Source organism: Anser cygnoides, chromosome 10 (assembly GCF_040182565.1).
Source record: "Anser cygnoides isolate HZ-2024a breed goose chromosome 10, Taihu_goose_T2T_genome, whole genome shotgun sequence".
Taxonomy (NCBI): domain Eukaryota; kingdom Metazoa; phylum Chordata; class Aves; order Anseriformes; family Anatidae; genus Anser; species Anser cygnoides.
This window is the reverse complement of record NC_089882.1, coordinates 2,913,099-2,939,824: the sequence shown is the minus strand read 5'-3', so window position 1 is coordinate 2,939,824 and position 26,726 is coordinate 2,913,099. Positions and strand designations below refer to the sequence as shown.

Sequence of the window (26,726 nt, the reverse complement as noted above, 5' to 3'; positions counted from 1 at the left end):
AAGACTAGGTCACCGTCCGTCAGATAGAAGCATCTGGTTGCATGCTGTAAGACAATCTCTCAGCTCTGAAAAGTCAGGTCAAACCGAACTCAAGCCCTTCAGCTCCAGAAGGCTAAAGCAAGAGGTGAGACAGACATTTTAGCCAGTGCCAAGAAAGAGACAGCATTGACAGCATTGTACCTTTTTTAGTTGTTAAGATCTACATTAGCAATCCACACGAAAACCCCTTCCATGCTCACATTATTCCACAGAACACAGTGGAGCTTTCCCTTCTGTCTGGCCCTGCACAACACACTGACTTCTCCCTGCACGTGACCGTGACCACCTCTGTGTTTGCAGGAAAAAGAGAGTTTCCCTACCGGCCCATTACTCCGCCGAAGCCGTAGTCCACAATATGATCTGTCGGCGACTGGATGTCGTTCTTTGAGGAGGCTTTGTCATCCAGCAGAGGCCCGCTGCTCGCCTCACTGTCTGCCTTCTGACTCAGGCTGTCGGAGAAAGCATCATCCCTGCGGAAAAAGAGAACCCTCTCAGGCTGGCATGTGCAAAGGACCCTGAAACCTGCCTAGAGGCAGAGCAAGCAGTGAACAATGCCAGGTACTTGCACAGGCTAAGACCAATGTTATGTCTGCATCGAGCCGCTTTGAGTAGTCAATGACAGACGGGGTCTAGGCACACGAAGTACAGTATTTAGTCTTTGTCTTTACCAGCTTGAACTACAGACAATCTACAGCCAATACATGGAGAGGCATACAGGAACAGACACAGATTTCTCACAGAAGTCATTAAACCCAGGAAAATCTGGCCACCTATTTGGGTAGCTAAAGATGGACCCTGCGTAGGTAGGAGATTTTGACATCCTGAGTCTCCACACCGCCTTTACTCACATGTCTTGCACCACGATGTACTGGTGGGGTATGAGACCATCCACGCCGTTGTGTCTCCCTTCCCACCAGTCTTCTGAGGCCCGATGGTACAGGAGGAGTGAGGCCCCCTTCTTAAAGGACAGCTCTCGTGGAGATCGTCCAATGTAGTCAAACTTTGCTATGGCTTCAATCTGCTCCACTTCTGCAAAGGAGGGAAGCACAAGCAGAAAAGTTCGGTACAACCATCATGAGGGCACAATAAATCCCAGAAACAGCCACCTCACCTGAACAGCTCTAATCCTGCTGCCCTAGCTTTCCAAAAACATCTTACGTGGAGCACAAACCACCTTATTTTTAGACTGATCAATTCCTTTTGTTCTTCCAGCCTTCTCAGAATTTCTCTCAAACTCACAAACTACCGGCAACCACAAAAAGCTGCAGACCAGATGGGGAGCAGCTGAAATTTCTCTGTGTGCATATGGCATCCTCAACTGCATTCATATTTTCTTCCAACAAAGTAATTTCTTTGGTTACAGAATCCCATTATCTTACGGATTGGGAACTTGTCAAGCTGTGTCAGATACAGCAATCAAAGCCCCATTTACCTTCTCTTCAATTCCCTCCCCTATCCTGGAGGCAGTTTGGCCTGAATTATTGATGAATAATGAATCTCCTTTTGGGGATCCCCACAGAAACGGTGATACCGGCTCTGGCCGGGCAGCTGCTCAGCACCACAAACTCATTCACATCTGCAGACCCTTCCCAGCACTCTACCTCACACTTTTTTCTGATTTAAACTCTACCAAATGCCAAAATTTTACAAATTTGCAGGATTTACAAATTGGGAGCTCAGGGCCTAAATTTCAAGCGGGCTGAGGCAGGAGTTCACTTTAGGAGGTCAGTGAGCACATCGGGAGCTCCGAGCCCCTGGCCCAGGGTGTCACAGCGGGAGCTGCTGGCACGCCCCAGCACATGCCTGGTTTGCTTTTAGCTGCCAATGGAGGGGCACAGCTCTTCTGCAGATCTGTTTCCAGCTGGGAGTACTGAACCCTAGAGGAACGGCTGCAGTGACTGACTGCGAGGCAGAAAGCATTTCCCTCTGGATGGGAAGGGAGAGATCTATGCTCACTTCCTTCCAAGACTGAAGTAAAAAAGCAGGCTGCCCCCACCCAGCTAGCTCTAACAGCTAGTACAGCTGGCACGCAAACAGTCTAACTTCATTGTTTGAGATACCCGATTGCTTTTAACCCTCATGGGGACTTAACGAGACTGGGACACCTGCTAGACAGAGCAAATTAGCCCAGTTCCTTTAGATTTGCCATGCTCTCATTAAAAATAGGGAAACCTGATCTGTTACATCTGCCTCATCATTGAACCATGGGCTCAGCATCAGGATGCACCCCACCGCTCTGCTCAGCCACAAAATGTGCAGACGGGGAGCCACTGCAAAAGGACACAGGAAACACTGCATCTGAACCATACTCCCTTCTCTGTCTGAGATCGGACAGGTTGCTTCAGCAGACAGGTTTTCCTCAGCTTAAAATATGAGTCTGCACCAATGCAAACCCCACCGTGCTCGGGACTGCCAGCGCAGGATCAGTGCAGAACGCTCTCGAGGACACACGGTGAAGGGCTTTCAGAGCCCTGATAAGATATTGAGTTTCACAGCAGGGAGGGTGCACGAGGTGAGGAGAAGAAGGAATATGGAAATTCACAAACTAAAGCTCCTCTTCTCCACACTTGCACTACAGTTAATCACCCAGAAACTCCAGTCAGAGCTATTAACGTGACCACCCAAGCATAAAATTGGCTAAATAGCAGCTTGCTCTCCCCCCTTCATCTTCTCATCCTCACGGCTCCCGTTTGTTCCTAGCATGCAAAAGCGTGGAGGGCGTTTTGTGCCGTGAGCTGTCTGACCCCCTGTGGCAGCTGGCCAGCCAGCCCTCCTGCCACCCCGGCGAGCCTCAGGACAGCGCCAGCGTTATGTCAAGGGCGGGGGAAGAGGGAACAGCAGCCATCAGGAGAGGCACACAACGAGGTGTCCAGCTCCGCAGCACCCGTCCAAGCAGCAAGGCCCCACGACAAAACGCTGCCACGTGGCTGCACATTTGCTGTCCCTCGGCAGCACCAGCTCAGCTGCTCCCACACTGCGCCGGAGCTGCAGGTTCCTCCAGGGGCAAGGCAGCCCAGCGCCTTCCTCTGCTCCCGGCACCGCGTTTTGTAACGAACACACTTCTTGTCCGACACTGCCAGCGCTCCATTTCCATGTTCACCTTTGTGATCAACATGAGCTGCAGAGCTTACCGAGAGCTATGAAATGGCTCATTTACACAGACGTGCGGGCAGACACCAGCTTACAGAAAGCTGGGCAGGAAGCTTCTCCAGAGTGCTGTGAGACACGGATACACCCAGCCGCAGAGGATGCACAGCTGGGTGCAACCAGCCGCATGCTCCCAGCTCGCAACATGTCCTGCTTTGCCCTCCAGAGCCAGCTCCACAGGTCTGACATGAGCAAAAATGAGCACATGGGTGCCAAAGCACCAAAGGAAACAGAACTGACTGGGAACAAAAGCAGGGTGCCGCAATCTGAACACAGGTTCTTTTTGGTTTCGCCAAGAAGATGGCTGTTTGAAAGGATATGATCCACGGCCTGACAAAGTCAGCAGACTCCCTCTCTTGAACAGACTCTAAACGGGGCTGCTGAGCTGAAGTTCTGTTCCCACAAGGCATCCCAGGGCCTAGAGCAAGCCGAGTTGGTCCCCAGGCACAGGTAAGTCCCCTGGCTCCCCCCTGGCTCTCATGAGCCATTTCACACAGCCAGTCCTTACCAGCACACGGCATGTAAGGAAAGACAACAAGGAGAAGAAAAAAAAGTCGTATATGGTATTAATGGAATCTCATAGAACAGCTGCATAAAAACAACCCCTGTATCCTCCCACGGAGTCAGACTGCAGGGAAGGTCCATGCACATCCTATGACGAAAACCTACAAGTAATGTTAGTATGCATAACCAAACCTACAAGTATCATCCACCACTAACGCTGAGAGGCACCAGTCCAGTTGAATGCAATTAAGGGCACGGTGCTTTCCTGCATGCATAGTTCTTCTAACACAGACCCAATTCTCTGCTGCTGATGTCTGTGCTTACCGTCATCACTGGTGTGTGGCTCCGTGCCATTGTCATGGTCAACTTCGTCAATTGTGCCTGGCTCGCTGTGGGGGCTGTCACTGAAATAAAATACACGGTGCTTTAAAAGAAAGAACGAGATTCTGTTCTCAATACAATTAGCAAAATTAAGCTGAGGGAAAATCTGGCCCCAAGGAGTTCTGCTTTTCATTTTTGTAGGACTGAGATACTCATTTTAAATCACAGCAGATCTTTGGACTTGCTTTGAGAACAGCAGACACTTGCACCACAACCTTCAGGCCCAGAACTTCATGTTCTGTTGCTTGTGCATCTTACTCATATTTGGAAAAACAAATCAGCATAAATAAGAAGTAAAATTTTCCACTCACTTATTCACAATGATTTTTAGCATTTTATCCTCAACTTTTGCACACCTAATTCATAACGTTTAACAGAAATAGATGTAAAAAGGCATGCTGCTTCTGCAGAGAGAAAAATTCCCCCCAGTGCTGTGCTCAGCCTGGGCTCAGATGTCCCGAATATCAAGTCTGAACTTCCTCAAAGCCCTCTTGATACACCATCCTCTCAGGGATCCCCATAACCCTTCTCCTATACTCATGTGAGCTGGAGTTAATTCTCTGTCTACAAGGAATCAAGGCAAAGCCCTGCATTTTGTCACAGCTTCACTCTTAATTTACATTGCAGGATAACCCCAAGGAGGGGAGATGGCTTTGCTAAGTTCTGCAAACAATGAAGTTCTGCCCCCACTCCTTACCAGTACTCCTCCCCTCCAGTCATGCACTTCTCGTAGACAGGTCCTTCCAGCTCTCTGTGGCTGGGGAAGATGCCCTCGTGGTTGATGATGATGGTTTTGATGACCTCATTGACATGGGCTTGGCAGGACACCGGATCCTGCCCATCTGGAATGTGCATCAGAGTGGGCCCAAAGCAGATGGCCAGGTTGTAGGGATCCATCATGTTCTCATCGCTGTACTGTGACAAGCTGCAAAAACAAGTGTTAGGGAAGTGCAGTGCCCACTTTCCCTGTCAGCTCAGAAAAATCTCCCGCCAAACTCCCCATCGCCCAAAAATCATCACTGAGTTGCACACCTCCCCTGAACACACTGCCACGGTCAGGCAAGGCTGAGGAAGAAGCAAAATACAATTCTTCATGGCAATACCAAAATGATTCATGCAACAAAGAAAGGGAAGCCCTGAAAAAAGGCAGACGTGAACAACTTAGTGAAAGAGAGTAAAAAGAAAGAGACTCACTGATTGAGGAAAGCAAAAAGGTATCTCATGACAACGATGACAGCCCGGGGCAGAGTGATGATGATTTGCTGAATCTGATGCACTCTCTCGGTGGGATTCTCAATTTCTGGAACACACGGATAGAAAGCACTTCTTTAAACCTTCCTAGGACCAGACAACACAGCACCAGAGGGACTTGTTCCAGATCTAGTAGCCTACTATGCAAGGAAAACAATAGTACTTTTCCCAATTTGATCCACTGGTTTGGCACTAGGAGCAAGTAGAGAATCATACTGCTCTTCCACAGGTGAATTCATATGTATGTTCAAGATTTAGCCTAAACAGCAAATAAAGACATGTCCACGGTTACATTTTTAAAATGCCTGCTTATACATTTAGTTAATTCCTCAACAACTACCCCATCTCTTAAAAGCTTCAGTCAAATATGGCACTGGAAAATGGTGCCCTGTTTGGTGTTCTAGTCCAGATTTTAAAATTAGGTTTTTATTAACTTTACTCCTTCATGGGTTTAACCATCAGGCCCTCCTCAGCTCTTCTGCTTAAGTCTCCCACCGGCTTTAATAGGGATTTAATCTGAGTTGGCACTTTAAGATTCTTTTCTCCCCTCCACAGCAGTGCACAAAGCCCAGAGCTGCTAAAGGAAAACAACTTCCTTCAGCTGGAAGGAGGGTGACGTTAAGCCGTCTTGCTTTCAGTGCCAGATCCCTCGCTCAGAGCCCTCTGCACACACCCCAGCCTCGCACGCAGCGCGCCAGCACACGCCGGAGCCGCCACGCAGCAGCCGCCAGCCCCCAGGAGCTGCAAGGGCCCGGCCCCGCTTCCCACCACGGGGGGCTCGGCGCTGCTCCTGCAGGTGCTGGCACCACACGGCCCCCAAGGCCACTTTTTTTTGAAGCCCGTATCTGCTCAATATGCTATCTAGATACTGAATTCTTTGGCTTCTGTTTTACAAGAAGCAGGCAGAGTACCAAAGCTTTCCTGAGACCAGCCTCAGATGCGTGGAACAAACCACACCAGTGGAGAGCTGCTTACTGCACTGTGCTGGTTCAAACTCTGACATTTGCTCATCAAAATAAAATTCCCTGACAACATGTAGCTGGGCTGCCATTTCTTTGAAAATTCTGAACAAAATTGGGCTTCGGCTCAAAAATCTTTATAAGTCCACGCTGGAAATCTTTTCCTTTTGAAGAATGCATTTATCCCCTGTTACTGCTTACTGGGCTTGCTATTTCTTCAGTTTGGTTTTACTTAAGAATACATTTGTTTAAAAAAATCACATTAACAAACACTGGATAAAAACTACGATAGGTATCTGTTCTGAAACCCAGAGGAACAACTTGTCTTGAAGCACTTGCCTTTTTTCACTTCGCAAAATGTTTCAACTGGCTGTAATTCAGAGGAATTAATGGAGTAACCATCAATCACTTTATAACACAGGCACACCCCTGAGTGAACCTTTGCAAACCAAGTGCCTTTTCTACCCATCTATTTCTCATGTGCATTTGAGGAATGTCTCCATGTAAACTCTCAGTCTCCCGTCAAGTGAAAGGAAAAAAACAGTCTTTCATTGTCATCAGCAACGCTGGCTTCCTGGTCCAATAAAACCTCTCAGCTGAGTTTAACCATCCCCCCAGGAACAGAACAAAACAGAATATCTTACAGCGTGGAGGGCATTTCACTAAGCAGCGGCTGGGCACCTATCACACGGCCTGTGTTTGGGTGACAGAAAACCAGAAGCAGTTAAGCTCAGATGATTAGTGGGAACGCAGCACCTTAAAGCATTTTAAAACTATCCTTAATCTAAACGTAGCAACAGCAGCAGAAAAGGAAAAGAAACATAAGAAAAGTTAAAATAAATTTAAAAAAAATAAAAAAAATGGTAGGAGAAAATACTACCCAGAAAGTAAACTGATTATGTTTGCAATGAAAAGCTTCCAAGAGCTTAGCAAATTGTGCAAATGTTCACGGCCCGGGGATGGCCCCAAAGCACAAGCCTATCTGCGAGCACACAGATAGCCACATGGCTGAGGACCGGGCACACTTCCTGGCTCCGAAGGGGGCCCGTCCCATCCCGCTGCGGACGGCACCCTCTCAGGCTCCTCTCCGTGGTGCTGCAGAGTCCCTCGGGTGGGCAGCCGGAGCCACCTCACCGGCCAGACTGAAACTCCTTGTCTGGGGCACGCAGCCAGTGCAGAGCGAGCTTCCCTGGCTTGCCGCGTTACAGGTGTGCAGCGCTGTTTTACACATCAAAAGTGAAAGGCAACAGCAAATTTCCTAAAGCTACTACATAAAACAACTGTTCCTGAAAAATAAAAGCACATTCTGCTCCTTCTGGAACAAGCTCATCCTTGCGTCATTCCCCTCCAGATATCATCTTTTTTTTGACATTGCTAAAGTCCCTACTAATTATGCACGTTGACATTAAAAGTGGGAGGGAGCACTGAAAGCCAAACGAAGGACTTAGCACGTGTTCACCAGTCACCTCCCCCCGCAAGCTACCCCCAGAACGACACTCGAACCCCCAAACAGCCCAGCACCTCTCTTGTAACACAGAGTCATCCTGCGGCCAAAGCGCACAACACCCTCTTCCATCATCTCTGAAGCATCGAATTCATTCTGCCTTTTTCCTTTGCCCTAGGGGAGCAATTTCCATGACTTGCCAATAAATAAATGTCATCGCTACAAGATTCTGAGAGAAATAAAGCCCAGCTGGGATATTTGTTTCTTCAGTTGCAGAGAAATGAGTGGTGCTGGGAGCAGAATTCAGGACAGAACAAGAAAAACCAGGCTCTCCCCTGAAATCAACCCTAGACATTTCATGATGAAAAAACTCAACTTCCACCTCTGTGGACATCCCGAAGCAGTTTCTGTTTTTCCTTGGGACAGGAAAACCAAACAGCGAATACTTTGAGAACAGCTGACTGAGCGAGGTTGAAACCAATTTTGCAGACCTCACACCACAGAGAAGCTTTTTGAGTAGCCAATGGCTATTTCACCTCTACTTTGTTTAGCAGAAGACGCTGAGCTAAAGCAGCAGAACCCAGCTGGATCCCAGCAAACACAGCCGCATGGCACAGGATGGGAGCGCAGGATGGGAGCACAGGACCAGCTGTTGGACATGCAGAGGGAGCTGTGCAGGAAGCCAGCTGCCCGCTATGTTCAAGCAACTAATGACCCCTCAAGCAACCTAAGCCTGAGAGTGACTCTTGGGTGATCTTCATGGTACTAGGAAGGCTTTAGAGGAGCCATAGCAAGGTGTTTTACCTCTCGCTCACCTTCGCCGCTGCTAGTGCACATCCTTAATGCCTTTTCCTCACAACTTCCACTGAAGTCCTACAGCCCTTCTTACAGCATATGCTGCAAAACACAGGTGTATTTGCCCCCTGTTTCTAGCTTCCCTTGTCCCACCTATTCTTCAAGAAGTCATGTCACATATACTTACTTATAGTAGATATCAAATCTTGAAACCTTTCCTTAGGAAAGAGGGGGTTTTCCAGTCCTCGGAAATAGAGCTTCAAGACTCCAGCCACTGAGTTAATGTCACGTTCATTTTGATCATCAGCAAGGGGATCTTCACCTGCCCAGTTATAAATAAAAACAGTTTTTATTTCCAGCTTTACTGTCAAGTTGGACTAACACAGCAAGGGTTTTTCCTAATTCAGTAGAAAAACAAAATTTCCCCAGCTCAGAAAACCCTCCTGTCTGTAGAATGGTAACTGCATTTTCCCAGCAAGAGAAGAGTTTAGTAAGGTATTTCATTACACAGCATCATGCTAAGATATGTGATAGCCTTACCTATACAAAGCCAGGGTATGTAGTTTATTGTGGAGATGTTAAACCTTTCCTGAAGGTGCAGATATTATTCATCAGTTCTATTTCACCACTTCCATCCCAGTGCATTTTTGCATTTAAGACAACAGCTCGGAGAGCTGAATAGATCTAAGTTATGGCAGGTGAGCCCGAGAAGACAGGCTTGCCTAGAGCATGCAGTTGTGCCTCTGGAATAGACCGAAGAGTTCTGGATAACACTTTATCAACTTAAATCTATAAATGGCTTTCAAAAGCTACAGGATTTGGATCCTGATTCCTCTAACTGGATGTGCAAATCCTCCAGTCTTTGGAAATCCCACCACTACCTTTTTCACTGGCCTGGCCACCTTCACTCTGATCCTTCCAAAGCTGCTGAAAGCTCAGCGCCACAGACGCCGTTACCCTCCTCACTCGGACACCCATTTCACAGCTTCAGCTTTCCTCGGTGACAGCAGGATCACTCTGCTCTGACTTGCCAGCCTTACACCTTTGATTCTGTTTTCCCAACAGAATTATTCGGAGTTCTGTAACTAACACCGTCACCAGAGACACGTGGCAATGCTGCTCCTTCTGTGATAAACCACAGTAAGGAGGCAAAATCCACGCAACCCCCATGTGATTACTGTACTCCACCAGCTAGAGCAGTGGATGTCATACCACATGAATATTGTTGGACCATTAAATACACGCTCAGAAGCAGAGAAATAATGTTCCTACCTTCTCTGATACTCTTGCTTGAAAACAGATCCTCAACAAACTATTTTATGGCTCTCATCTGAGGCTGCCATGCTTTTAAGTAAAGGTTGGGGAAAGGATTTCTGCACCTCCCTGTTTCTGATGTTCTTTCCCTAGGTGACTCTTTGCTATTGCTGGAGATACATTGCTAGGGTATCTAGGAGAAGAGAAAACCTCCTAGTTTCTCTTCACAGAAAGGTCTTTAGCATGGGATTTACAAAACATCCAGTGCTCCAGGTCAGCACACACTGACACCCCCACGACAGCGTCTGCCCCCCAGAGGCACAGGCAGGGGGGTCAGACACGGCCATCCCAGCTGTACCCACACTCCCTGCCAACGCACCTCTTTCAAAGGAATTCTTGATGTCGTTGACTTCGACCTGGGAGCCAGGAACTCTAAAAATACCCTGTTGTTGAAGGCCTGGAAAAGAACAATTCGTTTGAAAAGCTTTACCTAACTGCCACACAGTACTTTCTGGTAAAGAACAGCAGAAACTACAAGTCGATGCTCTCAGAGAGAAAGGCTCCGAGAGCAAGAAGGGGACCGAGCAGGCTACCGAGAGGCATTTCTGCTTGTGTTCTCCAACCAAGGCCACCTGTATCAAAGTGCCGAAGAGCTCCTGTTGGCCTGGGGCCTAAGCAAACAATTTAACCTGAATAAGTACTAACAAGACCTAAATATTTGTCAGTCATCCAATGTTACATCACAGTTAATACCATTGTAATTATAACCTGAGCCCACGTAGCAAGGGCTGAGGGCATCTATTCTGTATTTCACTGCTAACTGCAAGTACCTAATTACCTTTGCAGGACGTTTCTCTGTTGATACTACTGAATTAACTTACCATACAAGTTGATGTAACGAATGCAGCTTTCTACTACAAGTGGAATAGCTTGTCCTGAATCCTTCAGGAAAGAGAAAAAAGTAAAAATTTAAAAATTTACTGGTGGATTGATAACATTGCACTGAAAAAGCATTAAAGATCGCAAAAACAGAGATGTGAAAAATCAGTGCCATTGAATTTAGTAAGAGAAAGAGGCAAGAGAAGGAGGCGTTACAAACATCAAGCCATCTAACTGCTGAATACACTTGGTGCGCTCAATTACTCACAACAAAAAGCTTTCACTGAAGTGTATGACAAAGACTTGCTCGCTATCTGGTTGAGATAGATAGGGGACTGATGCAACTGGATTACAGCTATTCCATTTCAAAGGTGTAATGCTGAGTCAAAATAAAACTTGCACTGCACCTGTCTGATGAAATAAGCTTCCAGTAACAGAGCTCACAACAGTATTTCTACCTGAAGGAAGAGCTATTGTCAGCAGATGCTGAAAAAAAAAGAAGAAAAAAAAAACCGCCACAGTGTGTGAAATGAACTGCCTGGGTCTGAACCTACAACGGGTTTTGGCTTTTCTTTCAAAGCTGCTTCTCGCAAGGCCCCTCATGGAAGGAGCCAAGGGGAATGTGAGCTGTGCCTGCCTTCATAAGTGGATGTTTATTTTCCTTAGGGGCTTTGTTCGGCTGTTTTTTCCAGTAGAGTACAGTTGCATCTCTCTGGTTAATTTACTCCGTCTCACAGACGGGCCTCCAGTAAATACCTGATTTCTCGTTCGCGCATTCCTCCTTCCTCTGAGAACACAAAAAAGCAGCAGAGCGGGAAGAAAAGAAAAGATTAAGCAAGGATGAGTTCAGTTAGAGGTAAGTATCTGTTCCGGAGGCCATGAACGCTCAAATGCAATGGCAGCTTAGCAAAGTCCAGCCCCAGCCTTCGGGCTGCCCGCCCGCCCGCCCTCCCCAGTCCCGTGGGCAACGCGCTGCACCCAGGCCCGGCGGCGGCCAGGAGCGGCCTCTCGGATTTCCTCCCTGCCTGCGCCGCGCCACGACCAGCGCCGGTGGCACCAGCAGCCGCCCAGCCCCGTGCCGGGACCCGGGGCCGTGCCCCTCGCCGGCGGCTCCCCGGAGCTGGCACAGGGCTTCCTTCCACTGCAGCTAACTCCTCCTCGGTGATACTGAATAGCAGGGACTTTGAGCATGCTTTTTGAGAAATCAGTTCAAATATGGAACCATTGCAAGTGTTAACGGGATTACTGGCCTGTGTACTACTTGTGACAGGGCACTGCTTATAAATACTGCTTTTAGGCTTACGGTTGCACTGAAAGAATAAATCAGAGCCAGGCAATGCCTACGAGTTTACCTAATCCAACATTTTCGTACTGCTGTCTCCTACAGTACTGCCGTTAAAACTTCCCCCGCTGCAGGCTTAAAACCACACACCTGGAATGGCACTGCTTCCTTCAGGAAATCCTTCAAGTAACCAGACAATAGCAAAGTGCAAGAGGACCAACGGTTAGACAACTGGATGCATCCTTTGGGCCAAATCTCTTCATCTTTCTCCCCAAACCTCTCCTTTTGGGTAATTTCCTGGGACAAGCAGGGCCAAAAGCCCCCTTCCCTGGGACCGCGCTGTGATCAGCTGAGTCAGGCTGAGTTCATCCCCACTTAAATACAGAAAACCGTCTGGTCAAGATTTACCGGGGCTGCATGCTATCAGAGATGGCTTGGAGGAAGCCACCCGACAGCCGTTTTGCTCCAGCACTGGAAGACAACCCTACGCTTCCCTGCCAGCTCCGACCACGCGGGGCTGGAGCTGAGCAAGTAATGGGCACATCCCTGGGAAATCCACCTCAAAAAACCTGTTTAATCATCAGTGGTTTCCCAACCTCAGGTCTACAGGATTGTCAGAGGGTAAAAGGGCGTTTTTCCTGCACCCTTCCATGCTGCCCTCCGTTGCTCAGGTACACGGGCTCGGCAGATCTAAGAGGCGCGGCGCCTTGAGGGCCGGCCGGGTTCCTCTCGCTGTCTGAGCTTCTCCTCCCGCTGCCGGCGGTGCCGAGGGGTCTCGGGGCAGAGGGGGCAGCTCTGCCCGCCGCCCCCGGGTCAGACCACCGCTGCCCCCAGGGGACCCCCCGCCTCCCCGTCCCAGGGTGGGTGTCCCGGGACAGGTCGGGTGAGGAGCGTGCCGCGGGCGAGCACGGCTACGGGGAGAAACCGTCACGGAGGCAAAGCGCACGCTGGCCGCGCCGAGTGGGTGCAGGCGGACCGGGAAGCCCCGTCCGAGGAAGGAAGCAGTCAGCAGATAGGACAGGAAAGCCACCATTACATTCACAGCGTTCATAAACTCTTACTGTCAGCCAGCGAGTACCTTAATGAACGTTTCCATATTGCCGTTAAAGAGTTTATGATTATAGACTGAGAGAGGCCTAGGTCTCCTCATTTTCTGTGGCTTAGGGGGAAGACATGGGGGCCTGGGAGAAAATGGAACAAAAGAAATCAACAAAACACCAACATAAATGCAATGAACGGGTGAGATCTCAACGGTTATGACTGAGAACAAAAAATAAACCAAACAGAAAACCCCCGCTGCGAGGACTCGGCACAGGCTCCAGGCACTCTGTGGCCACTCTCCCTTCGGCTGACACCACGAGGAGCTCGGTGTCACCCTGGGGACGTGCCCTTTGCTTACCCCGAAGCCCTGCCACGGCCCAGGGCAGGCAGCCCTGGCGCTAACTAACGTCGGACCCACTGCCAGGTGACCTTGCTTTCCAGATCCCGAAGGCCAAGCTGAGCTTGGATGCGGTTGGAAGGTGCCCGAGTGTTCATCGGAGCTAATGTGTAGGCAGCCCGGAGCAAAGTCAGGGCTGTTCAGTACAAGCTGTGCATACGTTCAAGTCAAGGTCAGGACTGCATTCAAGAATGCATTCAAATTAATCTCAATAATATAAACAGTTAACAGCGACAAGCCAACCTGCCTGTTACTTTCCATCCCTGTAATCTCCCGGTGTTTGCCTGTTAGACAGGCACTGACCTCTGCTGCAGTCACACAGCATCTAATTGCCTATTTCTACAGGTGTGCTGAAGGCTCCTAGTTCATGCCACAAAAAACAATTGTTTCCAGTGACAAAGCAGTAAGCAGACCAGCAACCTCAGCCTGAATGAATGACGAGGGATCAGGAATTTTCTTCACGCAGAATTGGCTTCATTCAAGCAAGAGAATAACGGAGCTGCTAAACACAGCTGGCCAGCACTGCCCTCGGCACCCACACCCGGCAGGCACAGGTCTCCCTCTCCGAGATGCCAGCTACAACTGCTGCTCAGTGTTTGTGCTAGTGCATGGGATGACATTTTAGAAGAAAGATGAAGGCGTTGGTGCTCAGCAGGAATTTTAACACCTGCCTTCTATTTCTACCACTTCAGCGCTCTGTCAGCCTTAAAAAGCACGAAGAGCAGCTACAGTGCTCAACTGCTTCCGTGATATATCCCAAACAAACCACGGTTAGGCCTTGGAAAACCCTGCGACAATCCCACTTATTCCTAAATGGACCTCGTTCTGCTCAGAGATTGTCCGAAAGAGGTCAGTGGGAACACCTCTGTAGCTAACTTGTCTGGGAGACATTCTCAGGAACGCGAATGGTCTTTAGTCCCTCTGGCAGGCATTCATGAAGTTGCCAGGAATCCAGGACACAAGCAAGACAGTGAGCCCAGACAACACACAACACACGAGCAAACCCGCCCACGCTTGTGTAGGAACAAGAAGGGCAGGCACCCACATGGGGAAGTGGTGTGTCCCCACCCCTACCAGCTGGGGACTGCGGGCCTCGGTCTGAGGGAACAGATCCCGGAGACCCTCCTGACTTCAGCAAGAGTTACGGACACCTACAGCTTCTGGTAACGCAGCCATGGAAACGTGTAACATTTTAGTGCTACGATCAGGAGTCTGGAGGGCTGCTTCCATTAATGATAATTACATTTTGATTTCTTCTTCTGATAACGAAGGACATTAAGACTCAAGTACACAGATCTAGAAGAGGGAGAAAAATAGCATAAATTCTCTAAGTGATTTCTGATCTGTCCTCTATCCCCAGGCTACATGAACGTCTGCAGAGGACAGATCATGACTGCAAATGAAAACGAGTGCTAGGAGCCTTCATGCAAAAGTTCTTGCAGAGCTGAATGGACACATACGATTTACACAGAGCTACAATTCAAAGGTGACAATTGCAATCCTCTGGTTCCTTAATCAGATGCCTTTAATTAAAATAAAGGATTTGACTGTACACTCCTACAGCTTATAACCATTCCTTCAACTTCACAGCTCTTGATAATTGAGGAGCAGAAATGATGACTGCCCAGCGAAGCGCCCGCATGACTCTCAGCTGAGCAGCTGTGTGCTGCAAACTAAAGGGACCCAGAGCCGTTTGCTGCGGTGTAATCTCCTCTCGCTGGGTGATGCCCTGGAGCCAGGCAGCCAGAGCAGCGCGGCCTCGGGCTGCGTGTGGTGGGAAGGCTGTTCTGACCGCGCTTACAGTGCTGCCGCGCACAAGGAGGAGATTGTCTCGTGTTTATTTTCCTTTGTGAAGTAAAAGCAAATACTGAAACAAAAGCAAACAGAAGCAGCAGGGAGTTGTGCCATCATCCCTCATGTAGGAGGCTGTTACTCATCCCTTTGATTGTTTTGGCCTGCTACACACACCACCAGTCCACGGGCACCCACTCCTGAGAAAGTACTCAAGAGCAAATTCTGTGAGATTTTACCTAGCTGTTTCGCTGTGCTTTCATCTGCCAGCTCTGCAGACAACCCTGCGTGGTGCATCCAGAGGACCAGAGCTCAGCTCACCAGCCAAGCACAGGCGAACACTGGGGCGCTGAAGACGTGAGAGCCCCGCACTGCGGCTCTGCTGGGGCCCCCCGGGGAGGCAGCGACAGCAGGGAGGGAGCAGCTGCCGTAACTGCTGATCCGAAGGGGACCTGGAGCACCGGGCTGGACAAAGCCAGCCGCCCGCCCAGGGCACCCAGCAGTGCCATAGGCAGGCACCTCTCCTAGCACGCTCAAGAGCAGCTCCTTGGAACATCTTGCTGCGGCGAGACATGAGGATGTCTGGGTTTCTCAGCCTGTGTCCCCACTCTCTTGTCCACTGCAGGCTCGAAAGGCCGCTCTGTCCCAATGGCACCTCCCTACCTCGCGTTGGAGCCCCAGCGGGCTCCGGCTCTGACGCCGCTCTCAGCCTGGCACTGGCAGCACGGCCCACCCCCAGCCAGAAGGCGGCAGACCAAGGCACCCGCTGGCCTCTGCCCTCTGCCCAGGCAGCCTCTTTCCTGCCTGGAAAGGCAGCCCAGCGATCGAGTCATCACCATCTGCTTCAGCATTTCTCACATGGAATGTCTTTTTTTTTTTTTTTCTGGTATTGCAAATTTAATTAAATGCTGAAATAGGATTGTAAAAAGATGACACAAAAAGAGGTTCTGAATGTTCTGGGGAGATTTTTGCAGGCTTTGCTGGCCTATGTCTTACTGTTCGGAAACCAGCACACTCAGAGCAAGCCACTAGAGCTCTGTGGAGATGCTTTATGGACTGGACACAGATCAAAGCCTCCTGCCTGCTACATTCACCCCTAGCAATATCTCCTGCTGTAGCTGGATGAAAGTCTAAGAATAAAAACACTCTCTGTGCTCCTGGGTAAAGAAGCCAGAGCTGGGAGAGGTTTTCAGGAGACGTATCAAAGTCCTTAAGTGAACAGCGATGGCAGGGAGCAGGTGGGCACACTTGTATTGCACTGTCTGAACACAACACAACCTCAGCTGTGCCGACAAGACACTGCAGCGCACCGTGCTGACAGAGCACTTCCAGGCACTTCCAAGCCAGCCAGCTAGAAATTACACTGCAGCAAAAACAAGGGCCTGTTTGTCATCACCCTAATTACTCCACTTTAGGCAATACAGCCGAGAAGCAGGTCAGCGATCTGGAGAGCCTGGGTTTGCCCACCCTCCAGCCTGCCAGCACAGGGCAGCTAGAAGATAGCTGACTCTTAACCCCACCAAGCTGTATCAGCAGCAAAGAAAACCACCCTCCTCCTGCCAGCACGAGCTAAAGGTCCTTCCCAAAAGCAGATGAAATAGAAGAAACTTCTCACCTGGTTGTTCCGCATTCTGCTCTTTCACCTATGAAAAAACATAAGTTTCCATCAAGTCTGCACATTAGTCACCAGAAAATCACTGTTAAAACACAGATGCAAAAGCATTCACGCCCCTGCTTCTGGTTCTGTAAGCCCTGAGTTAATTGTTTGTGGCAAAGCTGAATGAGCCTGAAAGCCCTGCAGGTTGCAGGAGATGCCGAGCTGGTTGCCATGCGAACCCTTTCCTCTAAGAGGCACATTACAAGTCCAAGGCTCAGTCACAAGGGAGGGAAAGCATCTTCTATTCCCACTGACATTAAAGGTTTATTTGCAATATGAAGCTCATCTTTAAAAAAATAACCAGATGCACCACAGGTCTTCTGCAGTAAGTGCTCATTTACACTAGCTGGGGATTGGCCAAATTCAAACAGGAAAGGGGGAGTGTGATAAGGGCTAAAGCCCCCGGGGAGGCTGCGGAGATTATCCAACTGCCTCGTGGAGGACCACTAATAGCATCTGAATACAGCGGAGTAATTCTGCTCCTTGGCTTTTCCTATGAGATAACAGCCCATCTAATCATAATCAGGCAGACGCTCTTCTGGCTGTCAATATTCTCATTCCCTTCGTGTATTTTTAGTGCTTGGATTTCATATAAATGGCAGCATATTACCAGTGATAAGATCTGTTCATTTTTTAAAGTATTTGTCAATCCACTGAAAAAACTAAACTCATTTCACATGCTGTTTATTTCTCCCAAGGCCAAGAAAGCTGATTTATTCTTCCTTTTTCTAAGGCACATAAAAGCAAGCATTTGGCTTCACATGCCTCCTTCCTGTTCTCCCTTGGCACCTGCAGAAAGCAAGCTTGCAGCCAATTCCTCGCTGAAAAAGCAAAGAATTCCACACAAGTGTTTTGCAAACCCAGATTTTTTCCTAAGGAGAATCAGCTCATGCTGAAACACAGCATTCTGCATTTCTGGGCTAAGCATTTGCTGAATGTCTACATAGCAGGACAATCCCATGACCTGGAAGAAATTCAGAAAGTTTCCACGTGAAAACGTTCCACAGCTGCTTTTGCACAACTCCCAGAGTTGATGGGACATTTCTCTCTGAACCTAACTCCGCAACTCACCTTCCCCAAGAGTCTGCTTCAGCAAGTCGTGTTTAGCCTGGAGCTTCGTGATAAGATTACTGCCATTCAAATACTCTTTAAATTTCTGGAATTAAGAACAAAACAAACAAGGTGGGTTAAGTCTCTCAGCAAAAATCATCTGTAATTGATGTACACTTTTGCCTGGGGCTACTGACAGGGACTCCGAGAGGCTGTCAGGCTCTAACAAATGAGGCGTCAGATGCACCGCAGGATGGAGCCCACTCTAATCACTTCTCACTGCCCAAGCCCCAGTCCTGATGATCTTATTAGCCCAGTCTCCTTGGTGCTGCACCTCCTGCATGGGAACGCGAGGAGCTCCAAAGAAAAGAGTTCAAAGCAAGCTTTCTTTTGTCAGGCTTCTGAGAATAGGCTGGAAAATCAAAGAGGTTTTCCCTGCACTGACGGGGGCTTTGCCTTTGTGCACGCAAGCGATGCAGCAGCGAGCACACCCAGTGTGGGAGCCCAGCCCAGCCCAGCCCAGGCAGGCAGACACTGAGCTGGGTGACACAAACTGTGCAGCACAGCTTCCCGTGCCATTGTCAGACTGCTGTACGCCCAGTAACACTCCAGAGCAAGTAATTTTATGGACGAGGAGTAAGGGAATCAGACGTAGAAAATGAAAGTCAAAAAAGATGGGAAAAATCACAAATTCTTGCAAAATTAATCAAAAACAAGCACAACTCAAAAATGTCAATGACTCCCCCCCACCCCCCCGTAAACTGGAATAATAGCACTGTTAGAGAAATTAGAAGCTTTCCTATGCATACATATTTATCACAGGATGCTATTAATGTTAGCCTAGTAACCACATTTAAATGAGGGGTACTTCTGCTGAGCTGCTGTCTTACTATTTATACTTCAAGTATTATAACAGAGAACCTTAGGACCAGCATGGCTGTGAAGTACTGGACAAGGCTGCAGGGCACACACAGCACAGCTGCCTCTATCCTGGCACACACACACAGCAGCAAAACAAGGCTATCACAGCTTCCTACAGCACTTGTGTGAGATGCAAACAACTGTTTAGTTCATCCCCAGGGCCAAGGGCAGATTTTAGCTGTGTAGACCAGAGAAGCAAGGTTTGACTAATGGTTCAAAAGAGTGAAGGCCTCCAGGAAAGGCCATCGGCTGGCGACGCACTCTGAGTCTGGCTGGAGCCTGCTGCCCAGTTCTGAGCCACTCCTGCTGACTCCTGTAAGCTTTTGGTCACAACTGGTTGCTCCAGTTGCTCCTTCAAAATCAAGGCAGACACTGAATTGTCATTCCCTATGCATTGCCCTGCCACTGTGAATAGCATTCCAATCCCAAATCAGACAGAAGACAGATACTTGAAGAGACTGAATTGGTTCTTGCTCTTCACTAATGAGCATTTAAAACGGGACTCAGCCCTAGCAATTAATGCTTTGTGTCCTGTATCACATGAGATGAGACTCACTGTAAAATAGAACATCTCAGTTTCCTGTTGGTTGGCTCTCCTCTTGGCGATGTTTATTTTACTCATGTAGGTTTCTGAAGCAGCTGATTTGACCGACTCAGTGGAGCGGCTATGCTGGAAGGCATCTGAAACATCGAAATCTTCCACTGTCAGCATGTCCTGCAAAGTCTGCATTGTGGCATCCAGAGTTTTTCGTACCTATCAGACATAGAAGACAGCGTGTTCTTGAAGCAGACTGGAAAACACCTCATCTTCAGACAAAACAACTGGCCAACAAGCAGCTCATACTGGGCTCACTCATGCATGAGCTGCAAAGGGAACCCTCAGCGCCGCCACCGAAGGATCCCAAACCCGACCCCACCAGGAAACCCCCTGCATCACGGGCTGAGCAGTGCTGCCTGTGAGGCCGCTCACGAGACCCAGACAAGTCCTTACCTCTTCGTTCTCTATCTTGAGGGTGGCCAGTCGCGACTGCAGCTGGTGGTACCGCATCAGCAACTCGGTCTGCACAGGCTGCTGGGCGCTGACCTGACACACCTGGGGCAGAGCCATGCCAGAGACAGGAGAGGATTCAGTGGGTCACGCATCCACCAGACGCACGCATTTAATACCTAAACGATTCTCTCAGCTCCTCACATCCCCCAGGGAAGCGTGGCCCAGTTTCTAAGCAGCAGTGCCCTGGACCTGTGCCAGCACAAAGCATTTCTACCCAGCATTTTAAAGCTGTGCTCTGAAGTCTTCCAATTACAGCAGGTAAATCAAAGCCCCACTTTACAAATCTGTTGGGCAGTTCAGCTGAGGATCAAGCCACAGGCATTCTAATTGGGAAAGGCAAGGAGCAAGAGGCACACTGAAAGGAGGAGCCCTAACGAGCTAAATGTCTCATTAAGAAAGGAAACATGAATAGCAGCATGTGAAGATAGAACACAAAGGGAAGGAATAATGTAATGGTGATGGTAGAGAGACCTAGCCCGGGCCAGGCTGCGAGGCAGCCCCACAGCCCTGGGCAGCAAGCACAGTACCTCGTCCCCCATGTGGGGCTGGAACTCGAACTTGAGCGGAGGACAGAAGACCTGGTTGCACATGTCCATGATGGTGTGCTTGTCACTCCGCGCATCCAGGTTGTCCACGGCATTCTCGATGATGTCCAGGCCCTCGTGGCGGGAGGTTTCCAGGTTATACTCTGCAGACAGGTAAGTCCTGAATGTCCGAGCGAGGCTGGCATGGAACCCCAGGTCACAGCACTGAGAAACACCAAGCACAGGTATCACACAAGTACTGCCGTCACTGTTCTGGAGGGTCACGTGCACATTAAACACACAGGAAAGCAGCGTATGGCCCAGGGAAACATCAGCGCTGTTGTACTGGGGTATATTTAATTGCATACTGCGATACTACATGAAAAGGCAAGGAAAAGAAGACTGCGGGAGAACAGGCACCAGGGGCACAAACAGCCGGATGGTGCAACTACCCTGCGTAGGACCTTCGCCGCAGCACTAGCGTTTAGTGTCCTTGGCTTTACAGGGAAAGACACGGGTGGTGCTCAGGCAGGAGAGGGTTAAAAATCAGGCGAAAGCACGGTTCTCCTGCACCCTGCAGAGGTCCCCAGAAAAGAAAGGGCTGGAGGACCCACACCGCAGACTGTCCCAGGGCATCCCTTCTCACCTTGGCAACAGCCCTGCAGGTACTTTTTACGCAAAGAAACCATTTCCCAGGTTATCGAATACAGACGGGTGCTCAAGCAAGGTGGCCCTGAGAAATGCCCTGCAGTACGTGCAAGCCCTTCCGTCCCGGCTAGCAAGTTGCCTTCCTGTCACGATGGAGCAGTTTCTCATGCATAGCTGATCACCCTCATGTTCACCTTGGAGAAAATGATAAAACTCTGAGCTAATTGTCTAATGTACAGTATTTTGGCAGCAAAAGCCTGCTTTTAAACTCTCTTCTCAATATAATTGAGTTTGGCATGCTAAGTATAGCAACAGCATGGGGACTTGCTGCTATGAATGCATAATCACAGCTGAGCAAAACCCACCCCTCAGCAGCTCTCCTCGCAGTCCCCAAGGGAGCCGTGTGGGAGCCGCGGGCAGTGAGCCCCCGCGCCGCTGGGTGCGACCCCCAGCCCCTGCCTGCGGCACCGCAGCGGGGGCGCAGGCAGGCCCGGCGAAGCGCCCAGGATGTGGATGCCAGCAGCGGCTCTGCAGGGAAAGGAGGGGCACGGCGAGACAGACAGGAGGGCCGGGAGTAGGAGGAGAGCAACGCATCAGACCGAGCCGGGCGAGAGGGGCTGCAAGGAGACTGCAGCGGAACAACAGGGCTGCGATCCAGAAACGCAGCACATCTATTTCTGGGATGTGAGAGAGGGCTGAAGCTCCCGGGAGAGGACAAAGCTGGACAGTTACGGCTTTATCCATCGCTAGCAGTTTCATAATCGGATGTCCCCAGGACGCTTGTTTCTGCCTCCCGGCGCAGCAAGGCCCAGCGGCAGAGCCCAGCGCCGCACTCCCGCATCAGCGCAGCCAACTGGCAGCTCCCGACCTGGCGCTGCGCACACAGCTGCGGGCTGCAGAGATGCATCCCAGCGCAGGAGGGGTGCGGGCTGCAGACGTCCGCAGGAGGAACAGAGGGGAAAACCCGCTGACACGGGCACCCCACGAGAAACACCTCCCGTGGCAAGCAGGACCGCGCTAACGCTGCCAGCCCAGGGCACGAGAGCTGCCACGGGACAACTTCTGTTAGAGAAGCTATGAAGCTGTGCTGCCACACAAATTAAAGAATAAGTGGAAAATCCTCATTGTCTGAGCTATAATCGAACACTCCTAGAACCCGGATCGTTTACCAGGTTCCCTTTTGCTTCTGGCAGTATTAAGCCATCTTCCCAAACCCCACCGGGCCGTATCTCATGCTACAGGACTCCCTGTCCTGGGCTGCCGTGTCAGGGACACCTTTTCCAGCTCTGCAGCGTCCACAGGAATTACTTTTAACCAATGCAGAAAGGCACAAAGAGTGACTCCGCATCAGAACATCAGTATTGATAAACTTGAAGTGAAATACTAAAACTCAGCTGGTGCCACAAGCAGCTCCAGCCAAAGAAGTCATCTCGTTCTTCCTGCCCATCTGAAGAGACAACCCTCAGCTCAGATCAAGTCACGGAGTTGTACTTGGCTTAGTCTGTGCTAAAACAAGCAGTAAAAGCAAAACCGGACAACTGCTTGCAGATACACGAACACGGCCTGCCTGTCCTCATCCAGTCTTTTAAAGCAGCTGAAGCCACATATGGAGCAATGGGGGTTTCTGCAGGAATGATCGAACGGTCATAATCCACTAGTTATCCTGCCTCTGTTTAACTTCTAATTATATAAGTTGAAAATATGGACAGTTAAGGACTAGTACAGCTCTGCCTTCATAAAGCAGCAAGCTACACAAAAAGCTAGCTCCTGGGGAATTGGGGTGAACCTGGGGCAAAACCTAGCCAAAGCACCGTGAGTCTCACCCACAGGACAGTTTTAGCACGAACTCCTGCTCGACCGCCCTGGGGCAGCGCACAGGCACGGACGGGAGCCGAGGCGATGCAGCACCGCGCCTGCCCAGCTCTACCACCGTCGGCGTGCCCCGAGGAGCAGCCCCAGGGCAGCTGTCCTGAGCAGGGCACCAGGGCCAGGACTTGCCCTGGCGGAAGAAAGGCCGGGACCAGGCGACTGCAGGCCTGCTCCCCAAACGGGGCTGCACAGGTTTCTCAGCGCCCCTCCAAACCTGCCCCGGTCGTTCTTCTGCTCCCTGGAAAATGATTGCTGCTCGCCTGGAAAACAAAGCCAGGAGAAAATACCTGCCACTGTCACGGGCTGGGAGTTTCCAGAGCCTCCGAAAGAGAGCTACTACAAAGGCAGATCACTGGATGCCACAGAGTCTGAGGAGACAGAGCTCAAGGTAATGTCAGATGCTCTTGGAAGAAAAAAAATAAAAATGCAATGTGAAATCTTTCCTTTACTTTGAATGCAGGACTCATGCTGAAGCTAGCAGCTGTCGGCAATGCCCAGCACTCAGCCGCTGCGGACGGGCAGGGCAGCCACCCCACTAGCACGGTGCAGCCCTTGAAGTCTCTGGCGATTAGCTCCGTGCCTGGTGCTTCACACGCTGGTGCCCAGAGAAGGAAAGGCAGAGCACGGACTTTCACACAATTCTCAGGGAAACACACAAAGGGTAGGGAAGAAAAAGAAAAAAAAAAAAAAAAGACTTCAAACTCCTGCTCCCAGCTCCAGAACAAATGGCATCTTCTCACCCCTCTCATTCCCTTTGATGGAAAATAAATTAGAAGCACAAATAATAATCCTTAGCCCTTCTGCAGTGCCTTTCATCTAAAGAGCTCAAAGCTCTTCATATATTAATTCATTAAGTCTCGTAACACCCCTGCACGGGCTGGAAATATTACAGTGTTCAACCGAAGAAACAAAGCGAGACCCAGGAGGTTAAGCAAGCTGGCTCCGGTCAAACTGCCGTGAACGCGGCCAAATCCAGCCCGGCCCCAGCAGAGCTGCCCAGCAGGGGCCAGGCGAGGAGCTCAGCGCCGGGAGCTGGGCACACTCGGCCCGAGTTTGCCGCCTGCCTCCACGCGCTCCTCCCGGCAGCTCCCCAGCCCAACGCCCGGCCCCGCGCCCTTAGGGTGCCCGCTCCCAGCGCGGCCCCGAGGCGAGGCGAGGCACGGCCACTGGCGCGCACGGTGCCTCTGGGGCGCAGGGAAATGGGCAGGTTTGCCCAAGGTCAGGAGGAAAGCCGGTGAGAAGCAGGGCGCTGAACGCGGGCCTCGAACCCCACGCTAGCAGGACCCTAAATCGCTCTGCTGGCAGGCAAACCATGAGGGTTTTTGTATAAGCAAGGCTGAAGTGGTAGAAAAAATGAAATGCTAAGTTACCAGTTCATCCATCTCTTTCTCACTGGTTAAAAGATATTTAACCTGCCTGTTGCAAAGCATGAAATCACGTTTTACCAGGATAACGTTTGCCCTTGGCCATGATAACGCCGGGTACCACACTAGAGCCTAACTGCACCTGAAAGCATCTTCAGACCCCAGGAGGAGCGTCCAAAGGGAGCACACGCTGCTTCTGTCTCAGTCGCTTCTGTGGAGAACGGTTACTTGTCGGGTATTAACAATGCAGAGAAGGGAACAGCTGCAGCTCTGCAGCCTACAGCCACCGCACTTCCCTCAAAGCAACACAGCACTGAAACAATCTCGGTTACACAGGTATCCTGGTCAAGGTACGATGACAGATGTCTGCACAGAAACACTTGGCCATAGCAAACCGGCTCCGCACGCTGTACGATGGCTCCGACAGCACTGGAAATCAAACCGCGCCAGAAGGCAGAAAGCAGCGAGACGCACCAGCGGGCACAAATAATTGCTCAGAAGAGATGGGAAGAAGCAAACCCTCAGGAGGGCTGCCTGCCCCCGGTGAACGTTTCCCCCACCATGTGCTGGCCAGCTCGCCGCTGAGCAGAGCCACGAGCCGAGCGCGCCCCCGGGCCCTGCCGCAGCCCTGCGGCACCCGGGCTGCCCGCGGGCGGTGGCCGCCACGGCAAAGCAGCGGCAGGCCTGGAAAGCACCCTGTTCTGAATACAAAGGCAACAGGCCCCAGACTAACCCCATCGTTTAAGCTTTCGCAGTAAGAGGCCTGTGCACCGGGCTGCCCTTCTGCCACAGCCCACTGACACGTCCTTCTAAAACGCGTCCTGAACTGGGTGATCGCGTCCCCAGTGCAAGCCGTGCCCGGGCCTGCAACTACCAGCAGTTACTGTAAATCTCTTCCAAAGGAACAGTCTTGGTCCATCGAGTTCAGTGCTTTGCCTGAGGCAGCCACGGGGACATAAAACCCCCTGAACACCCCATTCATCCTTGGCCAAATGTGAACGGAGTATGTAGAGGGGTGGGGGCAGGGGAAGGACGGGATCCTTCCCGACACACCGTAATCAACTCACACCCTGAAGCGTGAGATTTGATTACTTCTAATCAAAGGTTCCTTAACTACAAATATTACAGAGCCGAACGTTATGTAGTCCTTTTCAAAATCTAGCTATCGTTAATTAACTCTATGGTCCCTGGAGCGGGTTTCTTTCTGAAGGATTTTTAACCTACATTTTATTTTGCTCCTTAATCTCTCTATAGCAACCCCTCTTCTGTGTACATTTTCTTAGGGCTTTTGTGTGTGTGTTGTTTTGTTTCTTTTTCCAAGATGAACTCATTGGTAAATTAATCTTTTAAAGGACGTTAAAACCTCGAGGCTATTCTTTCAAGCTACTGGGAAAAGCAGCAGCAAAAAGCATCGAGAGGGAATTCTTTTTTCCAAAGGAATGTTGCTGCTTTTTTGTACCAAACTGCAAGGTCCATCGGACAAGACTGCTCACTATCTTCAGGCAGTAAAACTGACAGCCTGCACGATACTTCTAAGCCATAAAACAACCAGCACAAGGGCTTAATTAATTTAGCAAGCCAATTTCAATGTCCAGTGTCCACATGAGGAAAAAATTGTTACTAGGTGCAAACGTCTGCAAAAAAATGCAGATTTGCCATATTAGTAAAGCCAGGACAGACAAAACGTAGGAGATCTGTATTGGCTGGATTCTGCTAGTTTAATATAGTGCTCTAAGAACAGCTTAGAAAAAAACATTGTTCTTAGAGTACCGTGATTTACAGTTCCCCTAACAAATGGGTAGCTCTGGCAGCTATTATTAATTACCTGCATATAGAATTAGAATGTAAGTTCACTAAAGCAGGGTACTAGTATACGAACAAAAGATGCCAAACTCCTGAAAGAAAATCAAGCAAGCACACCTCTTTCCCCTCCTCTTCATCCACACAAGCCCTGTTTTGACAGAGATCATACGTACCTAACCATTTATTCTCTTACAATGCATAAAGCCCTTAACAAACCAGTTATTTCCAATTTCATCACCTGCTTCCACTGGCAACCTCTGCCCTGGCTGGGCAATCCGTGCTCCAGAGATGCTGCCTGGGGCTCTCCGAAAGGCCAGGCATGCTTTGTCACAGCACTAAAGCTCACAGGTTACCTCTGCAACCGCAACAGCTGAGATTTTTGTTCTCGACTCTGACTCACAGCACCACGGAAAATCAGGCACCCCAGCGAGCCCTGCACCCCCGGCACGTGCCCTGGGATGCCCGCGTGTGTCACCGCCACTCGCCGCAGCACCTGGTTCGGGTGCTATGGGGCACCGGCAGCATTCCCAAACGGCCTCCTCTGCAGGGAACCGGGTAGCACGGACACAGCAGTGAAGTGCACCGAGCCTTTTGAGATCGCCAGTTCCTCCTGATGATGGCTGTTTATTCTCTTTATTGCTGCGCTGTTGACTATTTCAAGGTGCCCTGAAGCCA

The 26,726-nt window shown here is 50.1% G+C and overlaps 1 protein-coding gene across 8 annotated transcripts in view; it reads right to left on the bottom strand.

Moving 5' to 3' along the window:
• SRGAP3 (SLIT-ROBO Rho GTPase activating protein 3) overlaps nucleotides 1-26,726 on the bottom strand; it is a 109,285-nt gene that overhangs the window by 6,444 nt on the left and 76,115 nt on the right. For 6 of the 8 annotated variants that reach the window (XM_067003125.1, XM_067003126.1, XM_048074705.2 and 3 more), the window contains 14 exons: nucleotides 20,371-20,592; nucleotides 19,784-19,885; nucleotides 19,349-19,546; nucleotides 17,893-17,977; nucleotides 16,780-16,807; nucleotides 13,014-13,116; nucleotides 10,656-10,716; nucleotides 10,154-10,231; nucleotides 8,708-8,842; nucleotides 5,266-5,371; nucleotides 4,769-4,996; nucleotides 4,015-4,094; nucleotides 888-1,068; nucleotides 360-509 (listed from right to left, as the gene is read on the bottom strand). In XM_067003125.1, coding sequence (XP_066859226.1) covers nucleotides 360-509; nucleotides 888-1,068; nucleotides 4,015-4,094; nucleotides 4,769-4,996; nucleotides 5,266-5,371; nucleotides 8,708-8,842; nucleotides 10,154-10,231; nucleotides 10,656-10,716; nucleotides 13,014-13,116; nucleotides 16,780-16,807; nucleotides 17,893-17,977; nucleotides 19,349-19,546; nucleotides 19,784-19,885; nucleotides 20,371-20,592 — 1,757 coding nt within the window. The other 2 variants (XM_048074696.2, XM_048074729.2) reach the window with 2 other exon arrangements.